This window comes from Ambystoma mexicanum, chromosome 7p (genome assembly GCF_040938575.1).
Source record: "Ambystoma mexicanum isolate Mex_15411 chromosome 7p, UKY_AmexF1_1, whole genome shotgun sequence".
Taxonomy (NCBI): domain Eukaryota; kingdom Metazoa; phylum Chordata; class Amphibia; order Caudata; family Ambystomatidae; genus Ambystoma; species Ambystoma mexicanum.
In genome coordinates, this window is record NC_090939.1 from 804,151,931 (window position 1) to 804,176,842 (window position 24,912).

Sequence of the window (24,912 nt, forward strand, 5' to 3'; positions counted from 1 at the left end):
TTATCTGTCCTTTAGTGAGAGTCAAACTTAATAATACTTTGCAAAAAGCAATTTACACTGCTATTTATAAATAATCTGTCATTTTTTCAAGTATGGGAAAACACTGTGGGCTTCATTACGAGGAGGGCGGTAAGGGGTTAACGGCGCCGGTAAAGGTGCCAGATCCGTTAACCCTTACCGCCCTATTATGAGGTCTCCTCGTGGGACCCAGTAAGGACGTCTGGTAAAACCAGGTGCCCCTAACAGGTCCTGCGCGGAGACCAGGATACAAACAACGGGCCTGTTATTAACAGGTCCGTTGTTTGCATCCTCCCCATTCCAATTGAGCCCTATATGGGCTCGAATGGGAATGGGGATGTGCCGGGTCTGGGTTCCCTGAATGGGGAAACACTGGGCCCTCCAAGGTCAGAATGGCCAGTTATTTCCCCTTTCAGGGAACCCGGACCCGGTATCCAGAAAGGGGGTAGCCATGCTGCAAAAAGCAGCATGGTTACCTCCTTCCTCGTAATGAGGCCCTGTGTGACATCTATGGGGGTCATTACGACCCTGGTGGTAGGGGGTTAACGGGGTTGGTAGAGATGCTGGCCCCGTTAACCCCCTACCGCCTCATTACGAGGTCTCCTCACAGGACCCAGTAAGGACGCCTGGTAAAATTAGGCCTCCTTAGCGGGTCCCGCGAGCAGACCAGGATGCAAACAAATGGCCCGTTATTAACGGGCCCGTTGTTTGCATCCTCCCCATTCCCATTGAGCCCTATGGGTGCTCGAATGGGATTGGGGATGTACCGGGTCCGGGTTCCCTGAATGGGGAAAAACTGGGCCCTCCAAGGTCGGAATGGCCCGGTGTTTCCCCATTCTGGGAACCCGGTACCCAGAATGGGGATAGCCATGCCGCAAATAGCAGCATGGCTACCTCCAATGTTGTAATGAGGCCCTATGTCTTGGCAAGGGAGTGTAGCTATAAGCACTTGCACGAAACTGATGGGTACATTGCCGGTTTTTCCATGGTATGTTGACTGTTGGGCTAGGCTCCAGCATCACTATAGCAAACCTTGAAACCCAGGTCTCTTTTCAAACCTCTGTTCTTTAAGTCAAGCATCTTCAAAAGCTTGCGTTCCAATAGTCTTCTGTGTCTTGTATTTGAGTGAGAACCCTCTAATATCAAAACCAGCAAGTCTTTTGGTGTGCGTTTATCTTGCGCAAAGTGGTGTCCTGCTGGCATTTCTGATTAATGGTCTGAGAGGGCATGTCGGTGTAAGAACATTCTTTTGCAGAGTCCGTAGCAGGTTTCACTTAGATGTATTCATTGTAGGAATTTATTTTCTTGCATTGGATGTGGTAGAAAATGTTGGATGGTTTGCAGTTGTAACTCCATTTAATCTGTAATCATTTGTTTTATAGGTCCTATATTTTATTTATAGAAGATTCATTGTCAATGTATTTGGCAGATTGTGCATCTCCTGGTCACATTTGTTTGTCTCCAATGGAAATTGACTTTTGGTCAGGGGCTGTGCTAACTTTTGTGGATTGTTTGTATGCAATGTCTTTCTGTGGGGGTGTTACAGCAGATTCAGGTTTTTGATGTTACAACATTGTAACCTGGGACCTCGTTCACTTCTTTATTTGCATTGGTTTGGCACACTACAAAGAGGAAGAGGCAGTCATAAAAGGAAATAACAATTAGCATCTCCTTAACACCCTCAACAGAACTGGTCCAAACATGCACGCTTTGTAAGATCAGTGCCTCATGCACCAAATGCAGGATTGTAGAATTGTTCTAAATCACTCACAGTTACACTCATATTGAAACGGTGCTGCTTCTTCAGCAATCCACAGCCTCTTGTCTGGGCACGGAAACCGAACAGGTAAAAATAGAGCATCAGAAAGAACAACCTCAACACCTCAGTGTTGTGTGGTTTTCAACCCATCAATGTAAAATAACAAGGGTCTTAATTGTGCGATTCCACAGAGACTAGATCCTTTGTCTATCACTCTATCAAATACTCTTGACCTGCATTACAAATCCAAATTATATCCTTGCCTTACCTGCACCTCTGTTCCAATAGCTATACTTATTCTCAACCCTTGTCCACCAGGCAACATTTCACCTGTATGATTATGGTTGCAGCCTTATGATTTTTGTTTTACAGCCTCATTTTGAATGGGGTGGCACAGGCAACATAAGCATAAAGCCAGGGTTAATGTTTGTTTTACCTCCATTTCCCACTCTACCCCATTTTGCAGCAGAGACGAGGCGTAGGAGTGACATGGAGCGGTGATAAGCTATCTGCCGTACATTTCTCCCCCAAATTACCAATGGGTTTAATTGTATGCCTGCATCAGATTTTCATGTAGACATACAATGAACTGATTCCCATGGAATCCGCCTCTGTTTTGCACTTGGCGACTACCAGGTGAATTTCATAGGAATCCATTAGCAAAAGACACCTGCAGTGCGTTTTTAGTGGGGATGCTTACATTTTTCACAAGACTGAGAGTCTTATTTTATTTAATTTTTTTATTGGACATTTGTATGGTGCCTATACATCAGAAAGAGTTTCCAGGCACCACAAGACAAAGAAGAGGGGGGGGGCGGACAGGGGAGGATAAAAGAAACAATAAAAGGTCCTACTAGGCCTTGTGACATTCAGATCATGCAAGTGCAGTAATAAAGTGCAGAGGGTAGAGGAGGCCCCAAGGGTGAGGCAGGGTAAGGGCTGGAGGAGCCCATGGAGGGCAGTGCGAAGGAATCAGGGTTATGGCTAAGAAGTGCGAGGAGTGGGGGTGGTCCAGACTCGGTAGGCTAGTCGGGGAGAGGTGTCCGAAGACAAGTGCTTGTGGTGGGCTATTGCGGAAGACTGGTAGGGGATGGCCTGGCACCAATGGGACTCAGAAGAAACCAAACAGTCCTTGCAACGGGGGAACATTAGCAGGGGAGGGGGAGAGGGAAGGGGGAGGAGAAGAGGATGGTCTTGAGGAGTTTCCTGAACTTTAGGAGATCCGGCTTAAGTCTGAGAGGGGCTGGGAAGCTATTCCAGAGGGAGGATCCTGCTGAGGAAAAAGATCTACCCCCCACTCTCTGCTTGGAGAATCGTTTGACCAGCGGAGAGTTTGAGCTAGAGGACCTGAGGTCTCTAGCAGGGAGGTATGTAGAAAGGGAAAGTTGGATGTAGCATGGTCCCAGGCCCCAGAAAGCTTTGTAGATGATGAAGCGGGTCTTGAATTTGATCCTTGCAGCCACCAAGAGCCAGTGGAGAGAATTTAGGGCTGTAGAGATGTGGTCCCTGGGCTTGAGGCCGAGGATATGTCTTGCAGTCCTTTTCTGGATTGCCTTGCCTCCCTTTTACTCTTTCCTCTCCCTTCCACCTTGTGAAGTTTTACACCCAACAGCATGCAAGTGCTAACTTTAGGTGCCCCTTGCATAAAATAGAGGATTTTTCTAAAATTATCTGGCTAAAGCACATCATTTCTGTCTGAATGCAAATGTGATTTGTTACAATGTGCTCCTTATTAATTTATGCCTTTCATTCAGTCTTTCTTCTGTTGCTTGTTTTATCTGAAAGCACCTTGAAGCTGCTAGTTGGTTATGGTAGTTAATACGTTTCAATAAACCAAATCAAACCAATCAAAATGCATGATAGAGTAGAAGTAAACATAGTAAGATTCTTTTCTTACTCAACCAATTTTACAATGTCTATATAAAAGAGCATGTAACATAAACGCATATATTAATTATTTACTATAATTAGTACCCGGCGAGTGCGCAATCAGAATGAAAGGACCATTCTGATTGGCCCTCGCCGGAGCATTACCCCGCCGAGAATCCCTGGATTTCATGCCTTTGACCCCAGCGGGGGGCGTGGTAGCCCCCCAGCCAATGAGGAGGCTCGAAGCGGGGCCATCCCCACTCCGAGCCATCACACGACTGGAGCCTGCCTTTGTCCCCTGCCGGGGATTCAGGTATGCTTTTTTTTCGGTCCTCCCCACCTCCCCGACCTCCCACCCCCACTAACACTCTGCCTGCCTTGTCCCCGATGGGGGACGATGGCAGCCTCCAGCCGTGTGGAGACTCAAAGTGGCGACATCCCTGCTCCGAGCATCCACATGGCTCTGGAGGCTTCCATTGTCCCCCTGCCGGGGACCAAAGTCTGTTTTTTTCCCCTTCTTCTCTCCCTCCATCCCTCCCTCCCTCCCAACCCCACTTACCTACTTCTCTTTCGTCTTTCGGGAATGGACGCGCTGGGAACACTTCTGTTCCCAGCTCGTCCGCTCCCAATGGCCGCCATAGAAAGGGAAAACGGACTCCGTTTTCCCTTTCCCAGCGACCATTTTCTTGGTCGTTTCTTGCTTTTAGTGCCCCGGTCACGTATATCTTGCGGGCCGGGGTATTAATAGCTAATAACTATATGCCCCTAGCGGCAGGGGCATTACCGACTCTGGTAATGCCCCTGGGCCTTCGTTAACTATAACTATGGGCCCCGGGGCATTACCTGATTCGGTAATGCCTCTGCCGCTCAGGCCACATTGCTTAATTCTTATCCCAGAAAAACTATACTGGTACTTTATTTAGATTTTTCACATTCTGTTCATTCAAAATATATCTTTGTAAATTGCTCTGATCAGGGTTTCTCCTCTTTTGATCGAGGTTCCTGTCCATATTGGGGCTAAAGGTTTACACTCTCCTTCATCTTACAAGTATTTACATTTAGATCAATTTTTTTATGATGTAAACATTATCATATTGTAAAGTCATTGCCGTGGAGCCTAGAAATCAAGCATAATTGTCACATCTGGTTGGGTTCCATAGCAGGCACAAAGGGCCCGTTTCTGAGAAAGAAATGTGCATGTCTATGGGTGAAAAACACTTTTCTTATGTTTGCTTTCTTCCACTTAAAACAATGGATCTGACACTTCCATGAAGTATAAGTTGTCCCTGCCGGGCAGGATTCTGACGGCCTGAGTAACGTTACAGTCAAACAATTCTGACACCCAGGGAGGTATCATATTGGTTGCTAAGAGAAGAAGTGGTTTAGTGCGGGAGAGTGCAGCAATGGAGTCGAAGATGGAGCCTTGGCTAGAAATGGGGCACTTTCCCCTAGAATGTGTACAGCTTTACAGAAAACAGTATTTGTCATATGTAACGAAAGGGGTGTCACTTTTTTAAAACTAGAACATTTTTCGTGTGCACCCAAAAGTGGTTGTGTGGGGCAGCGTTGCTCCCAACTCCCTTCCTGCTGCTTTTCCCATGAACATGCCATCTTCCACCATTCATTCTACCCACCTCAGAACTGTGGTGCAGGACACTGGCAGGGAGCATGTCAGCACTACATGCCAGTTTGCATGGAGGTTCAGAATTGGATTAGAGCAGTCAAGATCTATACTATTAAGGTTTTCTCTTCAGAAGTATAGGAAGCCGTGGCAGCGTATGTTATATATTTAATACAACTGAAGCAACACATCTTTTAGAATCCCAATGGTAATTCCATTTCCTAGCTTCTCTATATATCTGCTTCTCTGTACAAAGGAGTGATGGGTAAACTCAATTGAACAAATTCACTTACTGTAGAGAAGCGATTGATGGATCTCTGCTTCCGCCGATTTCCGTCATCTCAATGGCTTGTTTTAATTCAAGCTTTTTATATAGAGTGAGAATGCTTGACTTTGGCTGGTTCTCTCGAATCAGAATCCTTCGCAAGAATTTGTTGTCAAATTTCTTATATCTGTTGGTAAAAATGAGGAACTAATTAAAACCTAAAGACACATCTGATTGAAACATGTATGTTACAACACATTTATGAACACAATTATTTACTAATTCGATCAAGGAGTCTGTATGTAATCTTCATTATACACAGGCATCGTTTTCTTTAGTTTTTTTTTGTTTTAATACTGTTTTGTCAGATTATGTACAAGGCCCATATAGGAACAGCCAATTATATTTCTGAAATTAATATTTTTATTTTTTTATTTTTTACCTTCTGGGTTAGGATTATAATTCAAACATGTGTGTTACTCTGTCTGACAAAAAGTCAATAACATCTCATTGAAAACTTGCATCATTAATAAGAGGAAGGGGCAGAAAATCTATGTATGATTTGACGATTAAAAAAAATAAATTGTGTTGTGCATAATCGGAAGATTTGAAAAAAAAAACAGGGAAAAGAAATCCAGAAAGTGTGGATAGGCCATTAATATTTTTTTGTTACAGTTTATAAAATATATGAGTACTTGGAATTGAAGTAGTATTGTAAGCAGAAAAGTCCTTTAGAATCTGTACAGTGAAGTGCATTTTAAAATCCAGACAGTACATCTGGACAAACTTTGATGAACTCTATGAAGAATTATTATTCTTAGCACATTGCAAGAGTAAGCATTATATGTATGCAAGCATCCCCCAATTCCCTCTCAAAACCCTCTCTCCTCTGGCATTCAATGTTTCTGCCCTGTCATTTTGCCTTCTTTAACATCAGTCTCTTCTCTTTATATCTCTCTTCAACCTCTACTCTTTACTGATAATGAATAGACACTGACATAACATATGGCTTAGTGAAATGTTTTCCATGTGCCTGGAATGGTAATAGGAGCTGTGTAAAACCGTTGCATTTGTTTGTAACAAGAATCAGGATTGTAATAAAGTTTGATTTGAAAAAATAGAGATTGTTTCTTTTGTAGCGTGTTGTCAGGTTTTATGTAGCAAAGCCTCTAACATGTGCAAGGTCCAGAGATGTTGGTGAGAAGCAGATGATTCTAGCCATTCTCTTCGTGGGGCAGCATCTGTGTATTGAGAAAATACAAGTGGTGTGTGATGCTTTATGCCCGATGGTGAAGGGAGACATCATCGCAGCATGTGCGTGCATAATTGTGGCTACAAGGTTAAAGTATCGGATATAGTGTGGTGTGAAGTTCGAAGAGAGTGTGAGGGGTTATGTGCGAGTGGATAATTCCTATACTTCAGGCGTTTTGCAGCATAAGGCAGTAAGTGCTAAAAACTTTTAAACGCAACAGGGTGCCACTGTAGAGGAAAACGTTCCTTGTGACATTTTCGAATATTGATGGCCGGATTCCAAAAAGACTGATTTTCTTCAACTGATTTGGTGCCCTCACAGGCAGACACATACACAAACACCTAACACAAACAGAATCACACAGTTATTTGCCCACCCGCCCCCTCCCTTCCATGACCCACACAAACACATTTGCACATAGCTTCTCCCCAACCCCTCAAGCCCCAAACAGCACACGCACACACACACACACACACATACACATACACACATACATTTTTAACAATTACATTGGATGTCCATGACATCCATCTTTTTAAAAAAAAAAAATATTAATTTGTTTAGTTGAAAATACAACTTTTCAAATTACTTTACTTTATACAAAACAGACACAAAACAGAAACAAAAGAAAATGCAACATAATACATTTTTCAAATTAATCAACTAATATAAAAATATAACATTATCAAATATAACATTTTGGCATAAAAAGGTATCGATCCCCAATACAAGCCATCAAATAGTTCATTAGGGCCATCATATTGTTGACATTGCATTCCAATCTAGCAGATCTTAAATTAAATATCAAATGTGTCCTTTTCTATATGAGTTGGCCATTTCCTAATCGCTCTGATTTTCTATATCTGGTCACACTATGTCAAGATATTGTACTATCGCTATTTGTATCACGACTCTCGGATTTGAGAATAAAAGATGCCATAATTGTTCTCTATCCAGATGATCCTGCACAACCAATTTCTTCTCAAAACATTTCCTTCTTACATCATTTAAAGCAGTACAATCAATTATGAGATGTTGCAATGTCTCCCTTTGATTAGTGTTCAAGCAATAATGACAAAAGTTCAACTTCGAGTTGATCTGCTTCCTTCTGCACAATATACTCCTGGTGTTCCACTGATTCAATCTGAACCTCAAGAATTTCCTCTGGAAATACTGGGAAGGGCATTTTGTGAGATAGTGAGCCATAACTCCATATTTTTTAGTACCAAACAAATGTATGCTAAAGTCCTTATGTTTAGAGCACTTTGCCAAGTTACCAGACCAATCATGTTGAAAAATGTTAACCTTTGCTCGATCTTTATTAGTTATGAGAAGGTCAATTCTTACAGTAGCATCGGCTGCGGCATTCAGGACATGACTTTGCCACCTGATCGCAAACATTTTCTTAGATGTAATTAAATCAAGCGCTATACTTTTCAAGATGGTCGCTTTTTTTAGCCCTTCCAACATTTTACGAAGAAGGGCGCACTGCTTCCATGTCACCTGTGAATATAGTGACAATAGACCTAATTCATATCGCAAAATCGCTACAGGGTACTTACAAGGCAGTTGCAGAACTGTGTTCCAATACTTGGACTCTATAACATCCCAGAACTTGAGGGAGTGAGGCTTATACTCCATACAAAATGATTGGTGTGTTTTAAAGAAAACTTTCCAAACTTTGCTTGGAGTATCTTTGATTGAGATGTTAAAGATTGTAATTTATTTTTAATCTCACAACTAAATTGCCTCATCGTTTTCTTGTGCTGGATTGTTACACCTAAGTACTTGTATTGATACACACTTGAAAGTTCACATAGTTGTAATTGCCATTAATATTTATATTCTATTAATCTTGTAAAAACTGCAACGTTCAGTTAAACCAAGAATAATAAAAAAATAAATAATAATATTGATATTTTCTCGACAAGTTACTGTTATTACATACCACGATTTGTGTTTTTTGGTTATTGATGACTAAATTGTTGTCCTATGCATAGGAGCCTACTTGGTCAAGCATATTTTGAAGCCCCCTTGCGGTTTGGGACAACAATATCAAATTGTCCGCGTATAGTAAATATGGGATTCTTAGAACACCCAATCGCGGGGGTCACCCAGACAGTTCATAATCAACTTCCCTATGTCCAATATGAAAACATTAAACAAAAAGGAGGCTAAGGCGCAGCCTTGCTTCAATCCTCTTTGGGTCGATATTGTCGGGACAATTTTCCATTGAAGTTAGTTCTCACACGCATGGATGTACCTTTGTGGAGCAACATTATCAGAGCTAATAAAGAGGAGGGACACTAATGTTTGTGCAATTTTGCAAATAATAACATCCTATCTATTGAATCAAAAGCAGCTTTGAAGTCAATAAAACCCAAAATTAACGATTGGCCACAAGCTGCTTGCTGCGATGGTATCATGGTGAGAGCCAATCTATTTGGTATTGTACCCAGTCCCTTTACAAAGCCCGATTGAAGGGGATCTTTCAGATGTTTTGCATCCGCCCATGCATTGAGTTCACTCAGAATTATTCTGCAAACATATTTTCCCGGGGCATCTAATAGAGAAATTGGCCGATAACTTGCAGGCGATTGACGGTCACCCTTTTTATAAATTGGGACTGTGATTGATTGAGTGCATGTTTTCGGCAATTTCAGTTCCCGGTTTATGGCAGAGAATATATTGAACAATATGGACGCCCAAATCTCTGGATTAGCTTTCATAACATGATTTCAAATGCCATCCAGGTCTACAGCGCGCAAATTGCTCGCTGATTTGATTAATTGCATAATTGCATAATTGCACTTTGATCCCGGTTAAGATGAAACTCAACTGCTGATAATGGATCTTGATGCCTGGAACCCAGAGGAGGTGAATACAGATGTTCAAAATATGAGACCCACTGCTGGGTATCGACTATTGAGATTTGTAGATCTAATTGATGCACACTAAGTGCTTGATTCAATACAGTCCATATTTTAGCAACATTTTTTCTCTGACAAAATCTTCAGCATATTGGCACCTTCTGACAGCTGATAGAGCATTCCCCTGTGTCCTTTCATCCAATTTTTATGGGCCGTTCGAATATTTTGAGTGAGAACCACTCTCAGGGAAGGAGGAAGCCTTGAGAGCTTTCTTAGCTCTGCTTGATATTGCCTTTGTCTTGTGTGAACTAATTTGTATTGTGTTGGCTAAAAGATTTTATTGTATCATTATAGATCAACCCCATGTTGACACCTTGGTGGTCATCTATCTCGTTCAATTGAGTTATTAACTGATTAAAGTGAATCAAGGCGTCCTCAGTCCATCAAAGCCGGTTTCCACCCGGATTTACCACCAAACAACCCTGCACAGGCGAATTATGTGTGGAATGAATATCCCCTTGAACTAGCCATTCGGCACATAGTATATTGTGATTGCTCACATCATTAGTAGTGATGTGAAATGTTTGCATTACTGACCAATATGCCATGTTTAAATATACATATTTGATTATCGAGTAAGTATTGCCTTTGTGCCAGGTTGTGGCAGGAGGTATATTAGACGAAAATGCACCATTCAAAACATATAGATTTCTGTCTTTGACTAGAAAATTCCAGCGCATAAACCTTTCACTGAATCGCTTTCCCTTTTTCTCGAAGCAGTTTAGGTTTAAGTCGCCGGCCAAGATGAAATACGTGATACTCTGATCTTCAAATACCATGTCTAGTAAACAGTTCAAATCCCTGAAAAAGTACCCACAAGTGCCCTTTGCCCGTGTTCTGCTCCTTTTGCTGTCCTTCGACTGCGGATTTCGGACCAGCGAGTCACTTCGAGTCTCACATAAAGATTACGGACTTTGTTCTGAGGTGCTTTTGCGTGCGGCAACCAAGCCACACCCACTTTGGAGGCAAGGCTTCAAAAATAGCCTTTCGCGCGCACCAGCACGCGCACACCACGGGAAGTACCCGGAAGTGCCCCTTTGCCCGTGTCTCTGCTCCTTTTGCTGTCCTTCGGCTGCGGATTTCGGACCAGCGAGTCACTTCGAGTCTCACATAAAGATTACGGACGGTATAATGGACTTGGCCACAGTACTGGATTAAGTTGTCTTTATAGTGGAAGTTGACACTGATTCTACTTATTTTATTCCATTTCTAGTTGTTCTGAGGTGCTTTTGTGTGCGGCAACAAAGCCACGCCCACTTTGGAGGAAAGGCTTCAAAAATAGCCTTTCGCGCGGACCAGCGTGCACGCACCATGGGAAGTACCCGGAAGTGCCCCTTCGCCTCTTCGCCTTGTCGGTGAGGCGGCGAGGCGGCATGGAGTCACATGCAACTTCACTTTTGTTAATTGGAAAATATTTGCCCTACAATTATGGTTCAAACCCTTAAAACTGGTATGCCCTCCAGACTTGCACCTCTGTCACTGAGCAAGAGCCCCGTTCGCCCTTCACGGGCCTTGAACCATGAATACTCCACGCCTGTTGGAGGGAAAGGCAATGGGGGTGGGCTCGCGAATGCAGATATCTGCATGTTTTGTAATGGCTCTCTATCAGCCCATAGAGCCAGAAAAGCACTGGATGAGACATCTCCACACAGTGTAATAGTGGTTTAGAGTGGTAAGCAATCTATTGTCAATCCCGTCTGTGGTCCCTTACAATGTTTGTTACCAGTGTCCATCACGTCGGACAGCTCTGTACCTGTGCGGTCTGTGCAATCACATCTGAATAATATGTCCATAACAGATACAGCCATTTTAGATAGTTTGGAAACCGCAGTTAAAAAAACAGCAATTGGTCTATGTCATGCTCAACCTATAAGTGATGTCGCCATTATAGACTTGAATCCTAATGACTCTGTGTTTTCAGACAAGTGTTTATCTGATAATCTTTCATGTTCACCGGTGATGTTTTCTGAGGTGTCACATAACACTATTAAGTCTGTTAGTGTGTCACTGCATTCACAGTCAAACAGCCCTCGTATTCATACACACAGTACCAATACATCCCTGCACGTTTTCAATATTGATGCACAGGTTGATGTAACATTATTAGTGATGAACTCAGCTCTTTAAGCTCTGGGCAATTTATATAATGTACTTGATCGTAGGTTCTTGGCTCAGGAAGAAACATTAAACAAAATCTTGTTTTAGCAAATGGAGGGGTTTAATACGGTTAGGCTATTTGCCCCCCAAAACCATTGTGACTTATGTTGCCTGTCAAACAAATTGGAATCATGCTTTGCAGTTACCTCCTTGTCCACCTCATGTAAGTATCAATGGTGCATCGGTGGGAGCTCTCCCTTGTAACAATTCAATCATTTATGACAGTTCAACTGAGTTTCCTCCATCATCTTCGGATCATATTCCGAATCCCCAGGATGCTTTGCCGGACACTTTGTCAAACCGAGCCAAAGGGATTTATTACATTTTTGCTCCTTCCAAGGATGCGCATAAACCCCTAGAGGGCCCGTTGACTTCTAAAAATCCACGAATTAGTATGATTGGTGGTAACAACAATGAACCAAAAACTCCCGAAAAATCAAGCAGCACCTAAGCACGTGGGGAAGGTCGTGGCCAAACAATTTTTCAAAGCCATTTCCTTGCCCAGCAAAAATAAAGCCATAGCCTCTCAAGCCATTACGAAAAAACATATGCTTCAGAACCAGGCGAAGCTAAAAAATGGTCTCACAGAGTTTTGCCCAGCGCAGGCCTTAATATATCCACCTTTATATGACCTAGTGAGAGAGATCTCACACCCGGTGCTTGTGGAATCAGTCCCTTTAAAATGTCATTCAGGCTTGTCAAAAAAAGGGAACTGTTCCAGATAAGGGTTTTGGAGGGGAACCGATGATTGACAAGATGAAGCACACAGCTGAAATGTGGAGGGCGGTCGATGCATACATGGCTGGCCATGTACCGCCTCATTTAGAAATACATATGAATCCTTTGACTTCGGCTGGAAGTTCAGTCTGTAAGTTACATGACAGTGTACAGGTGAATCACGTTGGTAGCAAGAAAGGTGCTCTTGCTGCTCCTCTGCCTCCACCTGATGCACAATCTGCTTCGCGATTCAAGCCAAAGTCCCTCCATTCTCCAGTTGATCCATCAAAGCTATCTGAAGCTATTTTAACTTTAATTGAAAATGCTCTGGAAAACCTAAAGCCTGTAGGTTCACAGAAAGAAATGTCAGCTAGGACTGAGAACTCCAAAAAGACTGAGGTGAAAAGGGAAAATTTGAATGCAAAGAAACAGCCTGCTTTATACATCCCTAATTTTATAATGCAGACCTTTTCCTTGCACCCAATTTGACCTGAATCGTAGAGCGTCGATGGCTATATTCTATGACATTCAGATGTTAGAGGACATTAGGCCTCAGTACGACCCAGGTGTTAACCATGGCACTATTAGCGCCAAGGTTGACTCTGGATTCCGCCATGGTGAATGGCGGAATTACTGCCCCATTCCAAGGTTGGCGGGGTGGTAATTCCCCATTCACCATTGGCCCTTCCCCATTCCCATTCTTGCCCCATAGGGCTCAATGGAAATGGGGAAGGCGGTAATTACGGCACCGCAAAGTGCGGTACCGTAATTATCTGCAAGGTCCCTTTGCGGGTCCCTTCCTTAACGGCTGGTAAAACCAACCATTATGGGAGGGACCCGCAAAGGGACCTCGTAATTGGGTGGTAAGGGATTACCGGCACAAGTGCCCTTACTGGTACCGGTAATCGCTTACTGCCCGGGTCGTAATGAGGCCCATTGTGTCCTCCGATTTATCATTGGTTGAATTTATCGACAAGAAAAATGTAAATGCTGTTAGATTGTGGATGCAATCGAGGGTGGTTCAAAATGTGATCTGGCAAACAAAGGGATCATTACATAATTTGGGTTTCATATTATGTACTGAAGATAGAGGAACAGCCGCAATGCCTGATGAGATGGTTCAAGCCCAAACCTTAAAAATCCAACCTCAAGAAAATACAGATGTGAAGAAGTTTCAACCATTGGCTAAATCATGCATTTGTGAGTGTACTCCAAAGCAGAATTAACTAGTCTCTCTTGCCTCCCAGCATATAATTTCCCTCTTGAGTTGGAACTCAAGAGGCTTCAAACATCTCTTAAATAATGATCAAAATAACTTGAACCAATTTGATATAGTTCTTCTGCAAGAGACTTGGTTAACACTTCCTCCCTTCTGGGATGACCATGAGGTACACTTAAATCTTGCATCGAAAGCTGCCATGCGAAGACCTACTTCGGGCCTCTTAATAGCTGTAAAAACTAAGCCGGGGATGTCTTCCAGGTTTTGGGCAGCCCCGAATAAGTTTATGCTGTTGATTAAAGTAAGGTTCATGAGGGTTTCTTATGCAGTTCTTAATATATATTGGAACACAGCAGGCATCACTGATGTCAGCTCCAACATGGACTTGTGTGCATCCAGGGGCATGAGAGGTCACTTTAGAAAAGATTTTTTGACAGAATTATATAGTTTGTTTTTGTGTTTCAATGCGCCCGCTCGATCAATTTGTAACTTTAAATATCGGTGACCCCTTCAACTCACTCACAAACGCATGATATACAAATTGAATTTGTATTGCTCTTTTATAACACGATTCATGCCAGACTCCAGTCTCTAAGCTCGGGGATGTGCTGCTCATGCTATCTTGTTTTCAAGATAAGCGCTTTTGCTTCTGAGCTGTCCTCACAGGCTGCAATTCTATTTTTAAATATGTGTCTTACTATGAATTTGTTACCTCTGATGTATGTCAGTGATGTCCTTCTTTGGCAATAGAGAATTTGTTTGATGTATTTGAAGTTCTTATTTTCTTTATAGCATAATCTTCAGTTTGTGACACATTTTTTCCGATATTGCTTCCTTGTATTGAGGCCTTCATGAGTAACTAATGTATCATTTTCTGAAAACACTTTTCTTGTTTGCATTGGGTATTGAGTATTATTTTTCCAGAAAATTGTTGAATTCGAAAATTCATATTTTTGAACTGAATTATTTTCTGAACAGCTCAATTGCAAATGCTGTATCTACATTAAATCAAATGGTACATCATAAAAAGCTGATCTCACAGTGGGCACAAAGTTGTAATTTGGGAGAGTGTTGAGAGTCTGCTGTCACTTAATGGGGATTTCATCATACATACAGGAGAAGCAAGAAGCCAACAACAAGTAAGTGTGGCAAGGGCGGGGCCAGAAGCAACGATTTCAGGCCATACTACCCTATCACTCATCTAACAAAGCATCACCACCGTAAGTTCATTATAAGTGCATTCAGAAACCCTGTCCCTTACATGTGAAAGTTGTACCCAATTGCATTTAGAAGTGTGCCCAATTGCATTTAGAAGTTGTGCCCAATAGCCTCTCTGAGAAAAGTTGCATTTAAAAGTTGTGCCCAATTGCATTTAAAAGTTGTGCCCAATTGCATTTAGAAGTTGTGCCCAATAGCCTCTCTGAGAAACGTTGCATCTAGAAATGTGCCCAATTGCATTTAGAAGTTGTGCCCAATAGACCCTCTGAGAAAAGTTGCATTCAGAGGTGTGCCCAATTGCATTTAGAAGTGTGCCCAATTGCATTTAGAAGTTGTGCCCAATAGCCTCTCTGAGAAAAGTTGCATTTAGAAGTATGCCCAATTGCATCTAGAAGTTGTGCCCAATAAACCCTCTGAGAAAAGTTGCATTTAGAAGTGTGCCCAATTGCATTTAGAAGTGTGCCCAATTGCATTTAGAAGTTGTGCCCAATAGCCTCTCTGAGAAAAGTTGCATTTAGAAGTGTGCCCAATTGCATTTAGAAGTGTGCCCAATTGCATTTAGAAGTTGAGCCCAATAGCCTCTCTGAAAAGTTGCATTTAGAAGTGTGCCCAATTGCATTTAGAAGTGTGCCCAATTGCATTTAGAAGTTGTGCCCAATAACCTCTCTGTGAAAAGTTGCATTCAGAAGTATGCCCAATTGCATTTAGAAGTGTACCCAATCGCATTTAGAAGTTGTGCCCAATAGCCTCTCTGAGAAAGTTGCATCTAGAAGTATGACCAATTGCATTTAGAAGTATCCCCAATTGCATTTAGAAGTTGTGACCAATAGCCTCCCTAAGAAAGCTGCATTAGAATGTGCCCATTTACATCTAGAAGTGTACCCAATTGCATTTAGAAGTTGTGCCCAATAGTCCCTCTGAGAAAAGGTGCATTCAGAAATGTGCCCAATTGCATTTAGAAGTGTACCCAAGTGCATTTAGAAGCTGTTCCCAATAGCCTCTCTGAAAAGTTGCATTTAGAAGTGTGCACAATTACATTTAGAAGTGTACCCAATCGCATCCCTGTGATCTTAGAAAGTGCTCCAAGTGCTTTCTGAGGAAAGTTACATTTGAAGTGACCACAATAGCCTCTCTGTACAAAGTGGAATGCAGGGAACATTTGTAAGAGCATATATCATACCACACCCCACGCTTACTCTCTTCTTTACACCATCACTCAACTAGAACACAGGGATACTATGACACCATTCGGTATAACTGTTCTCATATCAACATCTCCCGTTCACTCCCCATCACTCTAAGTAAACACTGCTGGTTTCACACCCCCCAGCCAGGCGTTCTCCTCAGGCCTAACGCAGCCACACTCAGTCTGGATAAATCATGCCAGAGCAAACACATTCTCCTGATCTCTCAACCACCACACCTACCGCAGCTACCACACGAATTCCGCACCAGCTGCACACATACCTGGTGCGCACACGCACCTTTGGACTCTCTATACTCTCTCTACTGACCCGAACTTCGGTTCTCAAGGGCGTTCAACCTACCAGCGCCTTCAGACCATACCAATGGTATAAAAGGCGCTATATAAATGCAAAATAACATAACATAACATAACATATTGGCTATTAAAAAAGACATGCCCATCCTATAGTATGGATACATTAAATGTCTGAAGTAGGTTCCATTAGATGTCATTGGGAACATAAGTTCAGGGACCACATATTGGGCATGGCATTCCTATGGATACCTATCCAACTAAAACCCATGCAACACGCTTGTCATACACCAAGGGTTCCATACATCAACATCACTGGGATCTCCATCACAAACTCAGTCACAGAGGGGCATGCATTCACAATACTGCATAGTTCTCCTCTTTCATCATTATTCACACACACAGGCATCTGCCAGTTATGACTTGCAGGCTCACTCATCCAATCCACTGGGGCATTACACATCAACAATTATTAGTTATCTTACAACAAAACTAGACTAGTATTATTAGATATAATTAAGTAATAACATTACATTCAAAGCATAGAGACAGTGTCTAGATTACTCATCATCCACCATCAATTGAACAGTGCTCAAATACCACAGCTAGGGAACAGTTCTCAGTCTTACCAGGACCAGTGGTCAGGTCAAATATATTGGAAAGCGTGGTTTATTTATTTATTTACATCAAACCTTTAGATTGCAATGTTCACCCGGAGGCATTATGGCACTGCCTAAGCAAGTGGACGAAGAGAGGCTTGAAAAGGTAGGTTGTCAGGGATATCCTAAAGGACAAGTAGTCATCCATCCTCCGAAGGACCAGGGGGAAAGAATTCCACATAAGAGCCACTACGAATGAAAAAGACTGACCACAGCCTAAAGCAGGGAATCTTAATATAAGGACGAGCAGGGCACATAGAATTGGAACTTAGCCTGCAGATAAGCCGCCCCTGCCCCATGCAGGACACAAAAGAACAGGCAGAGTGCCTTGAGTAGTTGACTCCTATCATCACATTTTAAAATACTGTGCATGCATGCCACTCCAAACACAAGTTAACAACACAGGCATAGGAGTGTGCCACAACTAATCACACTGCATTTAAGAGATAGACAACTGAACACATGTCCCACATTACACAGCCTATAAAGACTTTAAGATAGACAACACAGTCTGTGAACGAGGGCTTGAGTCACCTCATCAAGACTTAATCCTAGTATTTAGAACCATGCAGTGGGCTGCAGGTTTATTTGAAATCAACTCTTAAATGAAAACCCCTATTGTGCACAATAGATTCTCATAACACAAAGACAGTGCTACTCCACAGTCAACTATGCAGGGATAAGATTATTAAAAAAAACTCAGAAGAAAACGTCCATGGGTCCTTTGTACCCCTATCCATATAGATGAACATGGCTGCTTCAATAACCTAAACACACAAACACATTCCATCGGAAATAAAGTAGACACATCCAGCACACCTTCCTAATCAACCAACGTACATCAACACTGAGAGAGCCAATGGAAAAGGAGGGGGGGTGAGATGTGTCCATTTTTACAATGGCTTGTAGATGATAAAAATACACTGACCAGTTGTAACCAGGCATACTCACCTGCACCTTATGGGTGGAGTTTACTGGGTATTTAAACTCAAATGCATATGAAATAGGGAGAGTTTTGAAAAAGCAGAACATAATGAGATCCTGTGTAACAATAGAAATGCAGATTAGGTCTCAAACTGGACGTGGCTAATGGAACATTTCCATAAAATGACTCTTTCCAGATGAGACTGATTGCATAGGCCTTTCCCAAGACAGAAAAAGACTACTTGCGACATATTTTGAGATCAGGTAAATAGAGTGAAAGGAAGAGCTTGCAAGCAGTGCTACCTGAAGCTAGTTGATGTCCCTACCTGTCCTCGGATTTTGAAAGACAAACCAAAAGTGAGTCGACTGATCCCAAAGCATTTATACAAATGTATCAAGAATTAATTAATTCCCAGATAGCAATACAATTTATTTTGGGGGAACCCTATTTACAAACTATGTCACTGAAACGTAGGATATGGCATGTACACTCTGTGATTGATTAATTAAATTGAGACATTGGAAGATTCACCATAACATGGTTTTTCTCCAGACAATCTGGATCCTCAGAGGCCTTGCACAATTCGAAATTTGAATGAGAAATGACAAGTCTTTGTGATTTGTATCAACCGTAGTTAATACATTATTTGACATCTATTCCTTAATGAAATCCTGGAATTAAGATGTCGGGAGAATGAACCTAATTCCATTAGAATAGTGTGAGAGTTAAGTGCTGCAGTCCCAGCATTCCAAAAATAAACAGAATTTCCGAACCCAAGCCTTTATTATTTTGTACAAACAATTCAACACCAAAAATGATACCCATTTATATCAGTGCACAGGTTTGTTACAGATAATGTCAAACATTTTTTATTCGATTAAGCCCAAACATAAGATCTGTATTTTAGAGTAAAGAGTTGTCTTTAATGTCAATACTTATTAATGGTCTCAGAGAAAATTAATTGAATTGTTGGGTTTAAAACTGTATTCTTATTCTGAGAACGGCTGCACCTTTTGTTTTCAAATGAGATTGTATTCAGGTAGACAACTGTAATTCCCTACTGTAGACTGATCAAATCAACTTTTATGAAAATCAAGGTGAATGTGTGCCTGCACTGTGAGATAGTAGTTAATTAAATGTTTAGTAAAATAGTTGTTTATATGTGATTATATGCGTGAGAATGGATGTTGGTGCACACTAGAATTAAACCTTAAATTAGAGAACAGCAGGCATGTTGTATTTCCCTTTCTGTGAACAAGCTACGGGCATTTATTTTCTTCATGCACCATTAAAGAAATAACTGAACATCAAGATTCAAAACATTCTGCTTCTGATTTATGTGGTGGGATTGCATTTGTGAGAGTATTGAATTAGAGTCATTCATCCATAAAACAAATAACTTGAAAAGTAAATATATTACATCCATAGATAAAAATAATTCCTGTAGTGAATATTTGGTGGGTAACATTGGTGGAGCAAAGCTGGCGTCATGATCAGGGACAACCCTCTGAGCCAGTTGGAAGAGAACTGCAAATGAAGGAAAAAACAAGCCCTTAAGTAGCCACCGTTTGTTAGGAAAAGCAGGAGGAGGTGGATATAGTCACCTTGTGGTGCAAAAAACTCCCCTGAGTCTGGTGTAAGACCAATGAAAGTGAAGGAAAAAGCAACCCTCTAATTCGTCACTGTTTGACAGGAAAAGCTGTAGGAGGGAGAGCTGGTCACTATTATGTGCAAAACGTTGCAGGAGGCCGAGCTGGTCATGTGAAACTCCACTGAGGCTGTGGAACAGCAATGAAAGGGAAGGAAACAAATCAAGCCCCTACATAGTCACTGTTTGATAGAAAAGCTGGAAGAGTCATAGCTAGTCACTGGTTGGAATGACACGCTGGAGTAGGGGGAGCTGGTCAAGAGACCAAGGACACTTCTGTGAGCCTGGTGGAAGAGCACTGCAAGGGAAGAAGATGCCAAGCAGACACATATAAAGGTTACCAAGCAATACAATTTACAAATGTGTATGAAGGAAGCAAACTCCATGCATACAATCACCAAGAATACAACATCCATACACCATTCAACATGAGGAAATATAATTGATCCAATTTCATGAGTGTGCAATATACTGACAGGACAGACACTCAGACGAATCCATAAACAACTACTTCCCCACTTCACAGTGAGTACCACAGAACTCGGGAGAGAAATGATAACACACATACTACAAGACCCTGGGAGAACTCCAACGGCATGCCATACCCTCAGTGACCAAGAATCATTAAAACTGCTCACAACGGACACTCACACAAAGAGAAACAAGAATCCTGAACAAAAACCAAAAGAACATTTGCAATACATCACAGACCAACCAATCTTTCCACACAGCAAACCTGCCAGTCACTTATGATGTCTCCCCAGTGCAGATGCATGCTGATATTTGTTCAACTTTTGATCAATGAACTGAGTTAAAGAAAATGCAGGAGGGGGCAGTTCAAAAGAGAGTCCTTTCTTTCTTGTGCTTTAAGAATCAGGGGGGAAGAGGACAGGGCCCAGCAAGAAAGCAATAGTAATGGATTAGCATCAGCCCAACCCCTAGCAAAGCCATTCTCTCTTTTCAATTGTCACACTGTGAACATCCATCAGCTCAAATATTCATTACTGAACACACGGCACACTCCCCTCATCGTGCATCCAGCCAGGCCATCAATATAGCATACAAGGGAGGATGAAAACACAAGGAAAACAAGTTTTCATGGAGAAACACAAGCAAAAATAACAATCTAGTATAATCAAAGTTTTCAGGCTTTCCTTAATATAAAGTTTGCATATGTAAACAGACATTCTGCAGTCTTTTGTCTCTCTCTCTCTCTCTCTCTCTCTCTCTCTCTTTTAACATAAACTATATAGTACATCTCCCATGAAGTATACATATTCCCTGATTGCATTCAGATCATATTTTGAGGTTCTCACTACATTATTTCTGGCTTCATTTAATAACTGTGATGAGTACTTTTTTTCTTATACATAAGTACTACCTATTGTTAAAGACTGTGGTGAGACCGCTGACCAGGAGGGGTGGTCAACCATATCAAAGGCTGCCGATAGACAGAGAAGAATCAGCATCCCCCCTGCCCCCTGGTCCACCAGCCGGGTGAGATCATCCATCAACGAGGCCAGATCATTCTCAGGGCCTCTGCCTGGTAAAACCCTGACTGGAATGGGTCAAATAGACCAGAATCTTCAAGACAGGTTTCTTTAAAAGAGGCATTACCAGTGCATACTTCAGCTCCACAGGGACATAACCATGCAAGCATGTTAGATTAACTGCATGAGATACCTGAGAGGCAATAGCTGGCATGACCTCCTTGATGACCGACAATGGAATAGGGTCTAGCAGATATGATGATTTTAGGTCTCTGGTAGCCACAATAATATTGGCTGCTGAAAAATGTGGAAAGGAAGACCAGGAATGATGGGATTCAGTGGCCGGGACTGGTAGATGATTTGTGGCTAAACCAGAACAAGACATACGGTTCATAATATCCTGTACTTTCTAGCTAAAAAAGTCAGAGAGGGAGTCGCAAAAAGCTTGAGATGGTGTGACACCCGCTGAAGGAGTAGTATTTGAAGAAAGAGAACTAACCATTGAGAATAGCTTCCTGCAGTGATTAAGCTCGTAAGCCACTTTATCTGCGTAAAAAGATGATTTGGCTATCCGAAGACCCAAATGACATTTTTTTTGTGGCGAGTTGAAGCCTTTGTCAGTAGCAGAGGAATAATCTGCGCACCATTTGCTTTCGGCAAAAGCACAAATACATTTTGTAGGCCAATGTCTCCATTCTTCCTCCTCTTTTACACACTATCCTCACTTTGACTAACATTGACCCCCCTCTGCTCCCTCCCCCTGCATCTTTCTGAAACCTTGCTTTCAAAAGGCATGTGAAGTCATTCTAGCCTTACATTTTTGTCCAAACACAACCATCAAATCATTGAAATAATGCTACAACCATTATTTTGTGCTAATCAATTCAGAGGTGCTTGCTATCAAACTATTTTGGAGTTCCTTTAGAGAGTTTTCAGACAACACCTAAATAGACCAACCATTTCAATAAAATATATTGCTTTGAAATACTTACTTGTCTCTCAACTGGTTGTGACCCCAATGCCCACACACATCCTGAATTCCAACTTTTAGATGATCCATTAACTATGGGAACAAATGTAAAATGAGAATATTAATCAATGAGAACCTTTAACATAATTTTTGTAAATATATCTATTTTGTCCTAATGCCTTCAATGTCTCCCTTTTGGAAAACAACATGCTATCCTTTTTTATTCGGAAGATCACATGTGCGGTCAGCTACTTCCAATGAGGCAGTACTCACTCACATATGAGGTTTCATACTACAGAAAATGTAAACAGCATGCAAGTGAGAACTCTGGTAGAAAAATATATACCATTGCTATTAGGACCCAGTTTTGTTTTATTTGTTGACATCAAGAGCCTTGTTCTGGATAAATCTTTCACCGGAGAGACTGTTCTTATTTAAGGGGATGCACTATATCTATTTGACAATAGTTGTCACCAACTCATTCTGTGATATCAGTGACAGCAGGCTCATTCTAATTTTTATTTTCTGCAGTTGACTTTGGGCCTCATTACGAGTCCGGCGGTAACCTGGCGTTTCTTCCGCCGGACTCGTCTTACCATTCCACCTCTGTGATTCCCGGAATTACCGGGGCATTACAACCCCGGTGACCCGGGAATTTCGGAGGCGGAATTCGGTAAATCCCCATTTCCATTGAGTCCCATAGGACCCATAGTCCCCATGGGAATGGGGACCATGGAAACACCGGCACCATCTCGTGATGGTGCCAGTGTTTCCACGTCAGACCTGGCGGGAATGACACCTCCGCCTGCAGGACTCGTAATCACCCGGTATGGAAACAATGGTGGCAGCGGGTTTACCGCCATCGTTATTTCCATATAGGGTGACATGGAATGAGGCCCTTTGCCCTTTATTTCTTGTCTAGAATTTCTAAGATAAGACACCATAACTGATCTCTTTCTCTCTCTCTTTCCCCTCCAAACTTTTACCTGCCACCTTCTACCTCAACTCTCTCCTCCCTACTTTGTTTTACTCTGTTTTACTCCTACCACCTCCAAGGGTGTGCAAAGCCATCCTGCACTGAAGTCAACCAGTTTGTATCCCAAATAGTCAAAGAATAGTCAAAGAACTCGCAACCTTAACTGGATCACTCTCTCTCTCTCTCTCTCTCTCTCTCTCTCTGTCTCTCTCTCTCTCTCTCTCTCTCTCTCTCTCTCTCTCTCTGTCTCTCTCTCTTTCTCTCTCTCTCTTGCCATCCCTACCCCTCTCTCTCGCTCCTGATTACCCTATCACTTGCCCACAGGACCTTCAGAGTTTAATTCAAGGTGGTTACCATTCATTCTTCCGAACAATAACAACTATTTACCCTAGAAGACCCAGGCATCTATCTTCCAGTCCCCATTTTCCAAAACGAATCTAAAGTATTGGAACACAACAGACATGTGATGCCCCCCAAGAAAGACGATGTTGCAGACACACAGCTGAGAGAAACTCATCCTCTCCTTTACTGAGCACTCTAAACTTGTTTCCATCCTCATATTCATGGATTTTTCGCCAGTGTTGTTCACCTTTTTCTGAACCTTTTCATCTCAGAACAAGTACCCCTGCTTCCACCTGGATAGTTGTCTGGTTTGTCCAGAGTGAATGAATGAAGACGGGGTGGACCACCTTGGGAAATATGCATCACACTTTATTAAGGAAAGATCAAATATCACCAGCTTTAAATCTTTCTGGTTCAAAAGAAACACATGAAACTCTCTACTTGGGAGAAATGGGTGTAGCAGGTCTTGAGGCCAGGTTCAAATGAGTGCACAATTTGTAACAGTTTTATAAATGGCACACTCCAGCCAGGGACTCCTTACACTGACAATGAATGTGGCGCACAATTAAAAAAAAAAACCTTTTTATCTTTAATCAACTAAAGGTCCTTTATTTGAGTAGGTCCCCAACCCGTCTCGCACCCACCTTAACAAACACCCCGTGTGGCAATGGATTAGGAACGAGCCGGCATGTAACAATATGATATTTATAAATGTTATGGTCAAATGAGCAATCAAGTAAAATCAAACAATTGGGCAGCAACCACTGATGGTGTGGCAATACAAATGCAAAAATCCCCACAACACAGTTAATTCAAACTCTTAACACAAAATACAGAGACTTTTAATAGCAAGCAAAAGAGAAATCGTTTTTAAAAGTAACACATGACATTCAGGTTAAGCACTCCCCCTGCAAAACACCCCCAAAACATCTGCTAACTAAATTATTTGTGGATGGAAGGCAGTGGCAAGGAGTCAGTATGAAGAGGGAAAAATCAGATTTAGGATTTAGCCCACCACCCCAAGACGGGAATCCAGAAAAGAAGATGAAAACCTTATTTACGTGCATAATGGTATAATCAGATTTCACTTGTTACTCGCACAGCAGTTTGCAACTGCAGTGGGAGAGCTAGGACAGAGATTTATGTTGTTACACTTGAGAGATAAGGAAGCTTATAGACTACTAAGTAGGGCACCCAGGCAACATGAGCATAAGGTAAGAAAAACAATGTTTTAAAAGAAAAACAAATGAGAAAGAAAACACATGCGGCATAATGGAAATTTGTTTCTACACGGGACTTGGGATGACAGGCAGCCACAGAAAGGACTTAGCTGTCAAAACCGAAAATCGGCTTTCAGTACAAGGAACAGAGGCACATGA

At 41.9% G+C, this 24,912-nt stretch overlaps 1 protein-coding gene across 2 annotated transcripts in view; it reads right to left on the reverse strand.

Annotated features, from left to right (window-relative positions):
• LOC138526328 (sodium/hydrogen exchanger 4-like) overlaps window positions 1–24,912 on the reverse strand; it is a 794,744-nt gene that overhangs the window by 290,956 nt on the left and 478,876 nt on the right. For both annotated transcript variants that reach the window (XM_069636929.1, XM_069636928.1), the window contains exons 7-8: window positions 22,238–22,308; window positions 5,561–5,719 (exon numbers count right to left, since the gene is read on the reverse strand). In XM_069636929.1, coding sequence (XP_069493030.1) covers window positions 5,561–5,719; window positions 22,238–22,308 — 230 coding nt within the window. The remainder of the gene's footprint in view (window positions 1–5,560; window positions 5,720–22,237; window positions 22,309–24,912) is intronic.